Below are 17,851 nucleotides of genomic sequence, written 5' to 3'. Positions count from 1 at the left end.
AGTTTAATTCAATACTTAAAGTTGTCGCATTTTTCTGTCAGGCTCTACTCTAAGGTTAAGGTTAAGGTGGCAGCTAACATGGTAAATAAAAAAAAAAAAATTATATATTAATATTTCATCTTTGTTATCACCAAGGTATGATGTTGAACCATTAAATATAATGAATGATCTTCCCTCTTTCCAAAGCCTTTTTGTTTCCTCTCAAGTAACATTTTTCTACTTATTATATATGCTTTCGTCTATTGTACAAAGCTCTTCAATAATGCAGTACAGCAGCTGGATTTGTTGTTTTCTGTGAGCAATAATGAGCTTTATTAATTGTAGACTCATTGTAGTGCTCATTTATTTCTAGCAAGTGCTATCATATGGGTGGGTAGGTGTATGTGTTGAAGATCCAAGTTCTTCTGCATGCATGAAGGAATGTTGACCCGAAACAAATTATCTCTCAAGTTAGATTATTTTACTTCAATATATATATATATATATGTATATAATCATGGCTTCCTGCCTCTAAATGTATATATTTCTCTTCCAATCATGCACTTTTCTTTAATTGATTGGAATGCGTCCACTAAGTGGACCGGATAATATGGAGAGATGAAACACAACCTACATGGAATATGATATTATCTTAGTCCACTAAGTCCTTTTGAAAAATTTGTCCTCCTAATTAAGAACAATAAGTTTTCTTTTAATAAACCGTGAGCTCGTGGATTAATTATAAATTACATAAAAATGTTAGTATTTTTTAATATATAGATTAAACTCGATAAATTCTCCTAATAAAATCAAGTGAAATAATGTATATTTATAGCGCTCTAGGAAAAAATGCACCTTTAATGACCACAGAGAGATTTGAACTCGTCATGGGCTATTCTACTTAATTATAAATAATATTAAACTCAAATTCACGAGAGTGTTTTCTTGTATATGCATTTTGGGTGATCAATTCGGCAAGGCAAATATTAGCATCTATCTTTTCTTCTCAAACCCTACTACGGCACTAGATTTATTTTTCTTTTTACTCTTTAGCACTACGTCGGCTAGGGCACTGTTGTTACAACCTTTTCCCATTCTCTTTCCTTGGTTGCTCTGGCTAGGGAAGGGAGGATCGCTTTCTTTGCATCTAGGTCTAGCTTTCTCCCTCTCCCTTTCCCTTTGCTCTTCTCCGGTTATGCCACGAGGGATGACCCCTCTAATCTCCAATGAGGCATGGGGTCTAGGGTCATACTTTAGATTGCTGAGTAGTGATAAAGCTCGTATACTAACTTGAGGCTATTTGTGCCTATGAATACATACTCTAGGGTCGGTCATATTTTATTAATGCTTTCTTAGTGCTCTCAGCCTTGATGCATCGTTATATTTGTGATTTTATTTAATATAGCAAAGTGTAAGACTTGTGTCAAAGATTCGTTGATCTATCTCCATTTTATTTGTATATCAAACTCTAATTATAATCATTGGCGTGTTACTGAAATTTAGTACCTATGAGCTTCCCAAAAAAAGATGAAAAATGAGCAAGATAAACTGATTCATTAAATTATTTCTTTAGGAAAAGGCGGATAAATAACATGGAGGGTGAATTGTTTCCTTAGCATCATTACATGGATGGCTAAACTTTTCTTCGGTAGCTGCCCTTTGAAGTGTAGTAAACGAGGCAATCTAAGTCGGCGTCAAACATAGAAGACGGTGGAGTCGGTGCCGGCAGCCTTGAGGTTGCTGCCATGATACTCTGAAGCCCATTCTGGAATGTGATAAGAATTTAACATGGCCAATTGGATGCATGGTCCAAAGGTACGTTATAAAGGAGATGCGAATAATTTCAAATCATGCATAGAGAATATTCCCTTCTCAACTCTCTCTCTCTCTCTCTCTCTCTCTCTTTCTAGGATCTGATCTCAAAGTCCAAACCTTATTCTTTTACCCATTTCCCTATCTATAATCACCGACTTAAGTTGTGGAAAAAAGCTCTTAAAAATTAAAGCTAAAGTTGCGTACATGACCTCCAGGAAAAACTGGTTCTGATACTATGTTTGATAAGCAGTTAACTCCAAACGTAAGCTATTGTTAAGTAATGGATATCGCATCCTTTAACAGGAATAACTTAAGTGTTATGCCAATTTTAGTTGACATGGAATATAAGGATTAGCCAAGACTTTGACTGGTTATTTAGAATAGTTTTGGAATTCGTCTTGATATATATGTTTTACTAAAAGAAAAAAAAAATCTCTATTGATAATCCGCTATGGTTACTGAAAGTCTCATAGACATCTAAAGCCAAAAATTATAAAGCGATCGCAATTGGCAACCCAAACAACAATATGGGTGATTTAAAAACAAAAAAGGAGAGGTGATGATGAGATAAAAAGGGCCTGAAAGTCTTCAGTAATCGTGTGAATAGTCCATTAAGGAGCACCACGAACACCATTGAACAAGCTAACAAGCATAATGGAATCAAAAAAAGTTATTTGATGTTGGTTTTGAGGAAGCCAAACGGAGGGAAAGAACTTCAAAATACTCATGATAGGCAAGAGCGAGGTGCAATTCCAAATGATCAGAACTGGTTCACATATGTAGTTGAAGATGATATTATTTTGAAATGCTAGCTTCTAAATACGATAGAACATTATTTTCTCCTTCTATTTTGAACCTAGCTAGGAGAGCTTTATTTTATAGTTAGTGACAAGATTCTTGTAGGCTAATTGGACTAATATCTTGGGTAAGTATGTAGTTCTCTTCCCCGTCAATCATAAGCAAAAGCTTGTTTTTGAGAAAATGTCTGTAGACTTTACTATTTATTTGTCAAAATGTTACATTCCTCATTAGTTGGTGGATCAGTCCAGACTTTAGTAATACAAACTTGAGAAGCTAGACTGCTTAACCTATGAGTTGCACCATAATTGGCATGGCTTGTAAAACAAACCCGAATCTTAGGGTAACTAGAAATCCACTGTTTACATTTCAAGTACTAACGAGCGTATGGACCAGTAGATGTTGTCAGACCTACCATTAATCGCCTTCACGATATTGAGGGAGTCGCTCAAAAGCCAGCAGAGCTCGTTATCCAGTATCTGCGCCGCCATTTTCAGACCTTCTAGTAGGGCTAGGGCTTCCCCAGCTAAGATGTTGGAACAGTGGCTTATATGGATACACTTTGCCATGCAGAATCGGTCTGGGTACCTGCAGATCATAATGTCAAGACCTCCTTTGCTGTTGCTTCTCCAAGATGCATCAACCCAGCAAACCAGCCCATTCTCTTTGGGTAACTCTTCATTTAGCTTGAGTGGTTCGTTGGGTGATTCCTCACCATGTTGGGCGTGAAGTGCGAAGTTGCTTTTCTTTGTAGCATAAAATGATCACTGATGAAGCCTTGCATTCTATGCCATGGTATACTTTTTCATTTCGAGCTTTCTAGACTTCCCACATCATGGTGAAAGTGTAAGCTAGATCCTCCGATGTCATCATTTTCGGCATGCGCATGAGCCAATCATCCAGTCGATCTGACGCTGTGTCAATCCTGAGGTCGAGGTCACTTGCAAACCATGTGGCCCGAGCGAAGCTGCACCCCAGGAGGAGGTTCTCTACGTTCTCTGATGCATTTTTGCTTATTGGACAGGTGCTGTCAACCATGGGAAGTCTCTTTGCAATTACCTCCCTGATAGCTACAACTTTGTTCAAACAGCGCCACAAGAAGGTTTGAACTCTTGGTAAGATCTTCTGGTAGCTCCAGATGGTCTTCCACAGCTTTCATTTATCCGAGCATGAGGAAGAGCTGGTATAGTCACCGTTCGAAAGGATATTGATAGCAGTTTTGACAGAGAATTCTCCAGAAGCTGAGTGTATCCATACTAGCCGATCAACCTCTTCAATGGTTACCGGGCTAATGAAGGTTTTTATAACAGCTTGAGCAGCATCCCTTGCAAGTAGTTCGCAAATTATCCTTTCATCCCAAGCATGACTATCCATTAGATCTGCAACCATATTAATGTTTGGAGGGAGCTGAACCTCAGACAAGCGGTGCATGATCCAGGGATCGTCCACAATCTTAATTGATCTGCCATTGCCCACCTACCATGTTACACTTTGCCGGAGTTTGTTGCGCATTTTTAAGATAGAAGACCACGTCCAGGAGGCACATTGCTTTTATCTTGCTTTCCAAAAGGATTCATTTTGAAAATATCTTTCCTTCAAGAGAGAGGCCCAATTAGAGTTTGATTCTGTCACGAACCGGCTTGATCCGATTGGTAGCAGTTCTGCACGGGATTTGGGATCCGCGGGTAGAGGCATGGATTCCTAGGTATATGATGGAGGTGATGATGGAGAGGAGGCCAAGTAGTTGATGGAGGTGGCTCGATAATAGATGATGGTGGTGGTGGTGGTTTGCGAATGCGGTTGCGATAGATAGTTGAAAACTATGATTGGCCTATAACTGTGGTAAAAACTGTATGTGAGATAGAGATAATTAAGATAGAGAGACGAAGGAAGAGAAGTAGCCTTACCCTACGGGACTAGGGGGATCGATGGCAGAGAGAGATTAGAAGCTAGACGAGACCTTGCCAACCGAAGAGGTGGCACTAGTTGGTGAAGAGGGAGGAGGGAGATGTAGAGGCCATTGGCCTAGTTGAGAGCAACTCCAACCAAGCTCCAAATTTCAAATTTAGAGTCCGGTTGAGCTCCAATGGGGCTCTAAACCTAGTTCCAAATTTGGAGCCCCATCATGAAAATGAAGCTGGGCTCCATTTGTCATATCAACTTTTTAAAAATACTAAAATTGCTCAATAATTGTTATATTCAATAATTTTAATTCTATTTGTATCCTTTATTAAATAATTTAGTTAGTTAAACTGAGTATATAATTAGTTTTACTAATTGGTTTTTAATAAAAATAATACCATTAGAAAGGTCTCATCGAGACCTTTAAAATGAGTCTAATATTAAATTATTTTTGAGTTAATTTAAATTTAAATTTTTTTATTATTTATAAAAATGAGTCTAATAAATTATGTATCCTAAAATATAATTACTAAAAATTATCCCCAATGTAAATATTAAAAATTAAAATACATTAGATATGAAAAACATCAAACATAAAATACATTAAAAATAAAATAAATCAAATAAAAATTATATTAAAATTTATATTCCTTCATTTCCGTGCCTCTGCTATAAGTGTTCAATTAGTACATTTCGAAGCTCAAAATGAGTCTCTCTATGTCGAGCACGGAATCGTTGAAATCGGTCATCATCATTGGCTTTAAGCTCTTCAATGACTGGAAGTTGAGTAATGACATGTAATGTAATTTTGATATTTTTAGTTAATGACATATAATGCTTATTTTGATGTTTATTTCGTGTAATATAATTTCGATGCATTTAATTAAAAATTAGTAATTTAAAATTACTTCTAAAACTATTGAATATTAGTCTTATTTTAAAGATCTCGATGAGAGTTTTCTAACCATATATTTTTTATTAAAAAATAATAACGATAAGATGATCTATTAAGTAATTTAAAATAGCTAATATAATAATAAATATTATATTATTATTTTAATATATATGGAGCCCGGTGCGTTGAAGTGCACCGGGCTCTTGCTCCATTTTTGGCTCCATATTGGGCTCCAAATATGGAGCAAGCATTAAAGATGCTCTAAGAGAGATGCCTAAGATACAAGCCAGAATGCCCTATTTATAGAGATTAAATCAAAAAGTCTAAATAAATTTAACTAAACCATCTCAGATTAACTCTTTATTTTTTTGTAAATAGATTTCGAATCTGGAGAAGTTGTGAATACCAAAGTTGTAAATCTAGAGGCTGCGATCTTATCCAACTAGTTTGATATTATTCGGATATCTATAGAATATTCTACGAATATTTTTTCCGAAACTGAGCATAGTTGGATTTAGCTAATTAAATAAAATTCTAACATACTAAAACTTTGACTAAACCACATAAAAATAATAAATAAGATAACTAGACTTGATCTATCAGGCCCAATGTTTTTCAAGGTGATCTGATCTAGTCCAAATCACATAATTTTCTTTGATCAGGAGCTAGGCAAGCTTCATTACTAGCACTTGGTTAACCAACTCCAGTCATCGGACATCGATGCCTTCTGTATTCTTTGGTTTACAAATTGATTTACAGCTTTTCAGGTAGATGTGCCTCTTCTCATTCAAAAATCCCCACCAGAAGTCCCTCATGATAGTCTTAAATTTTGAGAGAAGTATCTTAGGGTAGATGTAGAGCACCATGAAGTAGAGAGGGATAGAGCCTAAGACCGATTTTAGTAGGGTTTGTCTCCCCGCATAGGAGAGATAGTTGGCCTTCCAGCCAGATAGTTTTTGTTGAAACTTTTCGGCCACAAAAGCATAGGCTTTAACTTTTGACCTAGGAAGGATCAGTAGATTGCCGAGAATATCGATTTCCTTCCTACAAGCCGCTTAACTCAGAGTGCTGCTATGATTTTGTTACATCCTGATTGACCATCACATTTGATAAAGTGGATCACTGATTTGTCGAGGTTGATAACCTGCCCTGAGATGCAACAATAGAGATCAACTATATTCTTCAAGTTTGAGGGTTGCTATGACTTTGTGACATCCTGACTGACCATCACATTTGTTAAAGTGGATCGTTGATTTGTCGAGGTTGATAGCCTGCCCTGAGATGCAATAGTAGGGATTAATTATATTCCTCAAGTTTGAGCCTTCTTTAACCGTGGATCTTTCGAAGAGAAGCAAGTCGTCCACAAGCATCAAGTGGGTGAAGGGATTAGCTCCCATAGTCGCCTTGATGCCATTGATCCTTTTATTTATCCTTCCATCTTCCAACAACAATGATAGGATATTTGACCTTAGAAGAATAAATAGGGTGAGAGTGGGCAACCCTGTCTTAGCCTTTTTGTTAGGTTAAAGAAGCTTTCAGCAGAACCATTTATCTCAATTGCAATTGACACTATTGATATGCAGCCGTAGACGAGGTCTACAAACATAGAAGGGAAGCAATATCCTGTCAGACAGTCCTTGATGAATGTCCATTCCAAGCGATCAAATGCTTTAAATAATCTGCTTAAAGTATAAAGGATCATTTGTTGTTCTTGGAGGTTTGGAGGTAACACAGCATTTCTTGTGCCACCACCTAATTGTCCACTATCTGTCGTCTAGGAACAAAAGCCTTTGAGGTTGGAGAGATGATATCATTCAGGAAAGGCTTCATCCTTAGTGCTGGTAGCTTGGCAATGATTTTGTATGCTGTGTTGCATAGGCCGATAGGGTGGTAGTCACCTACTCCTTTAGGTTTATCTTTTTTTGGTATGAGGATGATAGTTGTGCGGTTTAGCGTCTTCTCCGTTGTTTTGGTATGGAAGAACCACTTCACTTCAGTAAAGATTGCATACCCAATCTTTGGCCAGAGGGTTTGAATGATCCTTGCATTCAGGCCGTCAGGTCTAGGAGCTTTATCTGGTCTGAGACTCATGAGAACAATCTGATGCGGACATCACTGATAGGACGCGATGGCGTGTGTACCAGCGCAGGAGGCGCCGACAGTTGATGATCCCTCCTATAGGGATCTGGTTCTGATTTTTATTTATTTAGGGTGTCTTTTGTTTATTTCCTATGTAGTGTGTTTTTTTTTTGCTTAATTCCATTGTAGGTCTATATATAGACCCGTTGTATTTCCTTTGGAACTTAATGAAAGTTTGTGTGATTTGTTCTCTAGAGAATTTTGGTGTGAAACCTTTTTTTAGGGTGGAGGTGTGAAACCCCATTCCTTTCCTTCTTATTTCTCTACTTCATTTTTTCTCTACTACGTTTTGCATCATTTTGGTATCAGAGCGAAGGATCCTAGTTTATGGACGCCCCTCCTCCCGGGTTCTACGCTGCTCCACATTTGTTCTTCGCACGACCAATCGCTCCACGAACACCGGAACGTCAAGAAATCCGGCGTACAACGAGCAAAGAAATTACCATCGACGAGGAACAACAAAAATCTGTTGTCATAGAGGAATCGCTACCGTGTAAGATTCCAAATCCTTAAAAAATTTGATTGTTGTTGCATTATCTAGTTTCCATCGTTATTTTTATTTGTTTTTAGAAAAAAAAAAAGAAACAGCACGTATCTTTTGCTGTGAAAAAAAAAAAATCAGTGTTTCAAATTTTCGAAAATTTCATTTTTGCTTTTAATTTTATTAAATCCCAACCAATTCCTTCTTCCCCTAAACCTCCTACCAAATTTCCTATTTCTTCTCTAACATCCCAACAAATCCTATCTATCCTAATTTTCATCCCTCCAATATTTCCAATTTTCAAATTCCCTCCCTAACTTAAAACCAACCCAACCCCATTAAACCCATCAAACCTAAACCCAAAACCCATTTGCCCAAAACCCAAACTTTATTAGACTAAACCCACAACCCCTTAATCATTTCCTCCCAACCCGTTACCCAACTTCATCCCTAACCTTCCCCTCACCTCACACCAAAATCCTAACCCGACGCCGTCGCTGCTGCCCCAACGCCGCCCCCGGCTCTGCCTCGCCCCAACGACGCCGCCCCAGCTCTGCCTCGCCCCGACGACGCCGCCCCGGTTCTGCCCCGCCCCTACGGCGCCGCCCCGGTTCTGCCCCGCCCCGACGACGCCACCCGACGCCGTCGCTCCTTCCGACGACACCGCCCTAGTCTGCCCCGCCCCGACAACGCCACCCGACGCCGTCGCTCCATCCGACGATGCCGCCCCGGCGCTGCCCCAACGCCACCCTGATTTAGCGCCGCTCCGACGACGCCACCCGACGCCGTCGCTCCACCCGACGACGCAGCCCTGACTCTGCCTCGCCCCGACGACGCCGTCACTCCACCCGACGACGCCGCCCCGGCTCTGCAGCCATCTGACGACGCCATTCCTTTGACGTCTACAGCCATCACTGACGACGCCGTCACTCCACCCGACGACGCCGCCCCGGCTCTGCAGCCATCTGACGACGCCATTCCTTTGACGTCTACAGCCATCACTGACGACGCCGACGCCGACGCCGACGCCCGCGCCGTGATCTCCCGTGCCTCGTTCCCTGCCGTAGTCAACGGCGACCACCACTGTCTCGGACTTTGCCGCTGACGTCGCCGATACTGTTGCTGACTACTCCCTCCCGGACATGAACAGGACACATTGTGAGGGGAGGAAGAAAAAGGGTGAAGACAAATTAGTTAATTTCAATTCTTTTTGTTTTCAGATGGTCAGGTACGTGATCTTTTCAATGTATTAAATATTTTTGGGTCATTCTTTTTTAGTATCATCTCTAAACTGTTATCAATTCCTGTTGTCCACATATAGTGAGGGAGAGACTACATAGAAACCTTATCTGCTTTAGTCCTGATATTAAGAGATGAACAGTGCCAAATAGAATATTAGCATTATCTTAATTTTTGGAAAGAAATTTAAAGGGTTTGGCATTTATTAATGTGACTTTTGTTTAAAAACCATTTAGTCTTGACATTAGTCTTTGAACCTCCTGAACAGAAAATCTAAATTCAATTAAGTATTCATTTTAAAATTTTCCTGATTGCATAGCATATCATCTCATATCATTTAGATTAAGACATTTGTATTTGGATTAAATATAGGAGACGTCTGCATTCCATTAGGTTAGAACATTATTTAAATTAGCAAGCATAAAATTAAAAAGATTAAAAAAAAAGGGATATATATATATAAATAAAATATATAAAGCAATACATAACTCATTCATTGCATATTAGTGTATGCCAACTCGTAGAGGTAAGGCTTACCTTCTTAGTGATTCTAGTGAGTCCAACAGTAGCAGTATGGATCCCGAACTTAGTAAGAAGCTCGACGACATTATGGGACAACTAGGTACCTTAGCTCAACAAATCAGGGATACTCAAGATACTTTGCTTGGGTATCAACGGGTGACCGATGAACGACTATATAGGGTAGAAAGACCCCGTGAGCACACCGCTCCTCAAAATAATCACCATCCTGACCTTGAACGTGGTGAATCTCCCACTCCTTTACCTCGTCAACATTTTCAAGGGAATGAGCGAGATCCTGATGAACGGTACCTTCGAAGCATTAAAATTGATGCTCCGATGTTTGATGGTCGTCTAGATCCGCAACACTTCTTGGACTGGATCAAAGACATGGACCGTTACTTTAAATGGTATGATATGTCGAAAATCCGTAAAGTCAGGTTTGCTGCCATGAAATTGACTGGGAAAGCAAATCAATACTGGACCAACGTTGAGACTCTTCGTGAGATTAGGGGTGAGCTTCCAATTGAAATTTGGGTTGACATGAAAAATGAACTAAAACGTAAATACCTCCCACCTTCCTATTACCCTAAGCTTCTAGATAGATGGAACCGACTTACCCAAGGGAGTAAGTCCGCTAAGGATTATGTTGCGGCCTTTGATGAATTGCTTGTTCGGTGTAGCGTGATCGAATCAGAAACCTCTATGCAAATCTTGTCCAGATTTAGGGCTGGCCTACGTGAAGAATTGAGAAGTGAACTTTTTGCTCGTAATGTTGATACTTTGGAAAAGGCTTACAGCTTAGTTCAAGACTTAGAGGAGTCTAGACCTAACCACATCCCAAGAAATTATGAAACAAGAACTCAAATTCATAAATCCTCCACAGGTCCTCATCAAGCCAAATCTATTAGTCAATCTTTTAATCGATCTACCCCTAGCCCTTCACAACCCAAGGTAGAATACAAAGGTAAAAACATTGAGAAAGACTTTTCTAAGATTAATCCTCGGGTCAAATGCTATAAGTGTCAAGGCTATGGACATGTTGCTGCAAATTGTGCGAGCCCGTATAAAATAAGTTTAATTGAGGAACCCTTCGAAGAAGACCCCGAGCAAGACTTTGATGGATATGTTCACCATGTAGACGGTGAAGAAGGAGATTTTGAAGATGAAGAGGAAGAAAATACCCTAGGGTGCCTGAGGCACATAGACTCCACAAGGTTACATGTTGTTCGATGTGCCCTCTCTCAACCTAAAGTCAATGATGATTAGAGGCGCAACTCCATTTTCCACACATTCACGAAAATTGGAGGTAAAAATTGTAAAGTAATTGTGGATAGTGGCAGCTGTATAAATGTCGTGTCCTCCACCATTATTTCAAAACTAAATCTGAGAGCGGTTTCCCATCCTAATCCTTACAAGGTTTTGTGGATTAATTCAACCACGCTGGAAATAAAAGAGCGCTGTTTGGTTCCAATTGAATTCACGACTTATAAGGATAAAATCTGGTGCGATGTATTGACCATGGATGTGGGTCAAATTATCCTTGGAAGGCCTTGGCTATTTGATAATGATGTGCATATTTATGGCCGTTCAAATATCTGCATGTTTGAACATGAGGGTAAGAAAATCAAGATTCTTCCATCACAGCCTAGAGGTGGTAAGATGGAAAAGAAGTCTGATCCCATCCACTCCGACAATAAAGTCAGCTTGATTAGTGCGAGAGGTATTGAACGTGAGATGAGTAAAGGAGCTCCTATTCTGATTCTTGCGGCTCGAGAAATTCTAAATGAGCCTAGTGAATCGATTCCTTTTGAAGCCACTGCTGTGATTGAGGAATTCTCAGATGTCTTTCTAGAGGATCTCCCGGATGAATTGCCACCAATGAGAGATATTCAACATGCTATCGATTTCGTCCCGGGTGCATCTCTTCCTAACTTGCCTCATTATAGACTTAACCCAACTGAACATGCTGAACTAAAACAACAAGTTGACGAGTTATTGAGAAAAGGCTTCCTGAAGGAAAGCCTAAGCCCTTGCACAGTTCCCGCTTTGTTAACGCCAAAGAAAGATGGAACCTGGCGTATGTGCGTCGACAGCCGCGCTTTTAATCGAATAACGGTAAAATACTGTTTCCCCATTCCTCGTCTGGATGACATGCTGGACATGATGGCAGGGGCCACGATCTTTTCAAAGATAGATTTAAAAAGTGGCTATCACCAAATTCGTATACGCCCTGGCGATGAATGGAAGACTGCGTTTAAAACAAAAGATGGGTTATATGAATGGACAGTTATGCCTTTTGGCTTGACTAATGTTCCGAGTACTTTCATGAGAGTGATGACTCAAATATTACGACCTTTTATGGGACAATTTTTAGTCGTATACTTTGATGACATCCTTATCTATAGTCGATCTCGGGAGCAACATATAGATCATCTTCGTCAAGTCTGCGCTGTCTTAAGAAGAGAGCAATTGTATGCAAACCCTAAGAAATGTACGTTTTTTACAAACAAAGTTGTTTTCTTGGGTTTCATTGTCTCATCTGAAGGAGTGTCTGCTGACCCTGATAAGGTCAAAGCTATTAAAGAGTGGCCTGAACCCCGTACCATAAGAGACGTGAGAAGTTTTCATGGACTCGCTACCTTCTATCGTCGGTTCATCAAAGGGTTTAGTACCATTATGGCTCCAATAACAGAATGCCTCAAGAAAGGTGAATTTAAGTGGTCAGCAAGTGCTACTAAAGCTTTCACTGAAATCAAAAGAAAAATGGTGGAAGCCCCTGTTATGCGACTCCCCGATTTTACTAAAGTTTTTGAGGTCACCTGTGACGCTTCGGGAGTTGGTATAGGGGGAATCCTGAGCCAAGAGGGTCATCTGATTGCCTACTTTAGTGAAAAGCTGAATGAAACTAGACAACGATATACCACTTACGATAAGGAATTTTATGCTGTGGTTCAATCTCTTCGCCATTGGAGGCATTATTTGCTTCCTCAAGAATTCGTAATCTTCTCTGACCATGAAGCTCTTCGCTACCTTAATTCCCAGAAAAAGCTTAATGCCAGACACGGTAGGTGGGTCGAATTTCTCCAGGACTACACGTACACCTTGCGACACAAGTCCGGAGCCGACAACAAAGCGGCTGATGCACTGAGTTGTCGCATGATTCTTCTTTCAAAGATGAACGCAGAAGTAATAGGATTTGATAAAATCAAAACTGAATATGAATCATGTCCGGATTTTCATGAAGTTTACAATTTATTAAGCAATGGAGAGACTCGAGAAATAGATGGTTTCATCTTGCAGGATGGCTATCTATTTAAGACCCGAAGGTTATGCATTCCTAGCACCTCGTTAAGGGAATTTTTAATTTGGGAATTGCATGCTGGGGGTTTAGTAGGACATTTTGGGCATGCAAAAACTATCAAAGCTACGGAACATCGATTTTTCTGGCCAAGCTTAAAGAGAGATGTTATGAGACTTGTTAGTCGATGTCATGCATGTCAACTTGCTAAGCAGCGAAAGCAAAATACAGGATTGTACACGCCTTTACCGGTTCCTAATTGCCCTTGGCAAGATGTTAGTATGGACTTCGTGCTTGGACTTCCAAAGACTACCCAAAAGCATGATTCCGTTCTTGTGGTGGTGGATCGATTTTCTAAGATGGCCCACTTTATACCCTGTTCCCGAACTTTTGACGCCTCTCGAGTTGCTAAAATCTATTTTGACGAAATCGTTAAGTTGCACGGGCTACCAAAAACTATTGTATCAGACAGGGATGTAAAATTCACTAGTTATTTTTGGAAAACCCTATGGCATAAGATGGGAACTAAGCTTCAGTATTCAACTGCTTTCCACCCACAAACTGACGGGCAAACTGAAGTAGTCAATAGGAGCTTAGGTAACTTACTAAGAACTCTTGTCGGCGAGAATCTAAGAGACTGGGATCAAAAACTGCCAACTGCTGAATTTGCATACAATAATTCTGTTAATAGATCCATAGGTCTGAGTCCAACTGAGGTAGTATATGGTTATAAACCGAGACAACCTATAGATCTCATTCCTATGTCCCATTATCATAGGTTGTCTGAGTCTGCATCTGCATTTGCATCACATATTCATGACTTGCATAAAGAAATCAGTAACAGAATTGCTCAAAATAATACTAATTATAAAATGCGAGCTGATCTAAGAAGGAGATTCAAAGAATTTAATGTTGGAGACTTTGTGCTGGTCCGGATACGTCCGGAACAGTTTCCACCTGGAACTGTCAAAAAGTTGCATGCACGAAGTGCCGGACCTTTTAAAATTCTCAAGAAAATTAATGATAATGCTTATGTTCTAGATCTCCCTAGTGATTTTGGCATCAGTTCTACTTTTAATATTGAGGATCTAGTAGCTTATAAAGGTCCAGATTTTACTCCAGATAACCCACTAGATACTGAGCCTACCTATGAGCCTGTTTATGAGAGACCCTCTTTACCTCCACTTCTCAATATTCCACCTAACACAGCAGACGAAATTGATAAAATTTTAGATGATGAAATTATTTCAACTAGAGAAGGTGGATCCCAACGGTATCTAGTACGTTGGAAAGGACGACCTACATCTGATGACATGTGGCTTGATCGTCACGATTTGGAGGTGCATCACCCTGATACCTTAGAGCAGTATGAGAGCAGCAGAGCAGCACACTCGACGGAGTCGACTTCTCTCCCACCCGGGGAGAATGATGCAGACATCACTGATAGGACGCGATGGCGTGTGTACCAGCGCAGGAGGCGCCGACAGTTGATGATCCCTCCTATAGGGATCTGGTTCTGATTTTTATTTATTTAGGGTGTCTTTTGTTTATTTCCTATGTAGGGTGTTTTTTTTGCTTAATTCCATTGTAGGTCTATATATAGACCCGTTGTATTTCCTTTGGAACTTAATGAAAGTTTGTGTGATTTGTTCTCTAGAGAATTTTGGTGTGAAACCTTTTTTTAGGATGGAGGTGTGAAACCCCATTCCTTTCCTTCTTATTTCTATACTTCATTTTTTCTCCACTACGTTTTGCATCACAATCTTGACCTCTTCCTTGGATGGGATGTCACAGAGGCTGGTGGTTGCCTCGTGAGGGATTCTCTACGTGGAGCTTAGATCTAGCGGGTAGTGGTTTAGGAGTGAATGAGGGTTTGAGGTACTATATACTGCTTTGAAGTGGTCGACAAAGGTTGCTCTAAATTGGGGAACATTCCTCTTCTAGCCGCCTGTGGAAAGAAGGAGAGCAATGATGTTGTTGCGCCTCTTGCGTGTAGTTGTCGAAGCTTGGAAGAAAGAGTTGTTGCGGTCGCCTCACTTCAGCCAGTTTACCCGAGATCTTTGGTGCCGGTAGATTTCTTCATTTAGCAGAAGATCTTCGTGGATATCCCACAAAACTCACTCCGGATGTGAAACTCTTTGATTGGATATTGAGAATATCTTGCTCCACTGGTTTTTAGGTTGTAGGAGTGCTCACTAACCTGAGATCTGATCTTGAAAGATAGATTCAGTAGGGTAGGAAAGACTCATCCTTTAGCCACCAATCCTTCAACCTAAACTTTGGACAAGCAAAAGCTTGTTCTAATTACTTTTCTCTTTTTTTTTTGCTTTATAAATATCACTACCCCTTTAAAAGGCCCATCGATCTTGTAAAGAAACGGGGCCAATTATTTATCGACAGAGTTTGGACCCTTGGGCCATCTAGTGTTCCAAAGCAATGACAGCTGACGAAGATACTTATACCAACATCATGCTAATTACCAAAGTTATGACAGCCAATTAAAAGAACAAGGTATCTGGCCCATTTAGTAGCAAATCTTAAGTTGGTAACAAGTATAATTTGATGCATAACTGAATAATTCTGCTCTTCTTAATTTTACTGATCATGATAAGTTTAATTCCCATGGATCAAATTAATAATGTTATTTTTTGTTCCTTTTTTCTAATATGTCTAGATTATAATGTAAAAGTTTATCAAGAAAGTAGCACAGATCATAGCGTACAAATTAATTATATCCCTAACATTTATGATCCAACTCTAACCCACTAAGATGATTTAATTGGAGATAGTGCAACACATACAATGGGCTGCATTTTCTTAAATAGTAGAATCTTGAGTCTAGTGATAGGACGTAGAAGATCAAAACTAATAGGGGAGAGGAGTGGTTTCGTAGGAAAGGACATGGCAGTTCTTAATTTAATGCAAAAATTAATTCTTGTACTCAATGGTAGTATCCTTTTTAAACCTCAATGTGCTGCTGGAAAAATATATAGTCGCATCTACTAGTGCTATATAACGTAGCAATGGCTTTTCCTTTACAGATATAGCTAGTAGACCATTATATATATATATATATATATATATACTAGTGGCTCCTTAATTTCAACAGGAGATCCTAGCTAGTGCTTGATCAGTTTAGGATCAAGATTCTTGATGTTAGCTACTATCTAACACCTCCAAGTATTGCAGACCTTTTGCATTTGCATTAATTAGTAATTAGATCAAGAGTACAATTAATAATAGCTCAGAACAAGGTAGAGAGGATAAAAACAACAACAACAACAACATCATCATTATCATCATTGTTTAAGCTTCCATGCAGTCCTTGCTACATGCAGAGCCACCCTTCTCGTCCTCATAGACGATATCAAGGTTGTAGAGTATTGGAATCAAGGCAGCGGAGCACAAGAAGGCTAAGACTGGGCCAAAGATCCATAACAGAAGAGGGAGAGCAGCGTAGAAGAGCCTATTCCCCACTGCATTGAGGGTGAACCCCTTCTCCAGGAGGTCGCAGATGTAGTCCTGCGACACCGGGCCGGGGTCGTCGCCGGAGGGGGTGTTGATGAGGAAGTTCACCTGGTTGAGAAACCTAATGGAGAGGGAGTAGCAGAGGAAGGCGAAGAGGAAGATGAGGAGGAGGGTGACGTATTTGAGGGAGAGCATGAACTCGCCGTGCGCGCCGAAAACGGTGTCGTTGAGCGGCTTCTTGATGCTGTACGTGCTACTGATGACGGCCGCGAGGCCGGAGCAGAGGAGGATGGAGGTGGTCGCCATTAGCGTCCCCCCCATGATCGCGTTCCGGATGCTTTGCACCGCCAGGATGTTCTTCTTCTCGTTGTCCTGCCGCCATGCCCATTTAGAATTTGAGTTATATGCAATCATTTACAACTACAAACACTCGTGGCTTATCTCTATATACCTTCATCATGGCGAGGACCCAACGTCGGCGGCCGATCGAGTTGATGCCGATGATGGTTTGATGCGGTCGAGATCGGACCATATGCGACAGCCAAACATGGTAGAGGATGGGGAAGAGGAGGGCAAGAGGGACCAAGATCACATCCAAATAACTCTTTCTCCACTCCATCGATTTCTCTATAAAACTAATTAATTCACACTTCCTCTTCTTACTACTCTAATCTAACAGTGGTATATATCGAGGAGGATATGTCTATATATAGACACAGAGAAAGAGAGAGAGAGAGAGAGAGAGAGAGAGAGAGAGAGAGAGAGAGAGAGTGAGTGAGAAAGAGAGAGAGAAGAGCACCCAAGTAAGTGCAAGACATGCATGGATCCAATTCCTTCGTGACCATCAACGACATGACCTAAAGTAGCACGAGAAATCTCATCATGATCAAACACCACCGAGGATACATCCATGCAACAAAACACAAAAGCCTAAAAAGTTTATATATATATAATATATATAATATTAATTAGTTCCACTTCATACACACACTGTTGGGTACTTCCGAATTTGGTACCTGTTCAGTTTGATCAAACCCAAATCCTACTTATCTTGTCATATCCCCATCAGAAAAGTGAATGGTGCCAAGGTTTCAGGCCAGATTCATTTGAGCTATTATATATATATACATGCCACCGAACTAAGCACAAAAGCTTGAGGATGGCACAAATAATATTCTTAGTGCTGAAAATATTGCATGTTGCACACCCTAATCTTTGTTTGATAGGATAAACAACAGTGCTATGATCATGATCATTTTATTTTGTTCTCTTGCAAGAAAGGCGACATGAAATATACTTCAGTGAAAGCCGACGA

At 40.1% G+C, this 17,851-nt stretch overlaps 1 protein-coding gene across 1 annotated transcript; it reads right to left on the bottom strand.

The window, feature by feature from the left end:
* Nucleotides 1–16,249: 16,249 nt before the first annotated feature.
* On the bottom strand, nt 16,250–17,214 carry LOC140778799 (uncharacterized). Its single transcript, XM_073123665.1, has 2 exons — nt 16,988–17,214; nt 16,250–16,908 (listed from the first exon to the last, which is right to left on the bottom strand). Exons 1-2 carry the CDS (start codon nt 17,153–17,155, stop codon nt 16,375–16,377), a joined length of 702 nt encoding a protein of 233 aa, XP_072979766.1. The 5' UTR covers nt 17,156–17,214; the 3' UTR covers nt 16,250–16,374.
* Nucleotides 17,215–17,851: the final 637 nt, after the last annotated feature.

The sequence above is a fragment of the Typha angustifolia genome, chromosome 15, assembly GCF_048772165.1.
Source record: "Typha angustifolia cultivar Huaian chromosome 15, ASM4877216v1, whole genome shotgun sequence".
Taxonomy (NCBI): domain Eukaryota; kingdom Viridiplantae; phylum Streptophyta; class Magnoliopsida; order Poales; family Typhaceae; genus Typha; species Typha angustifolia.
This window is presented reverse-complemented; position numbering and strand designations above follow the sequence as displayed.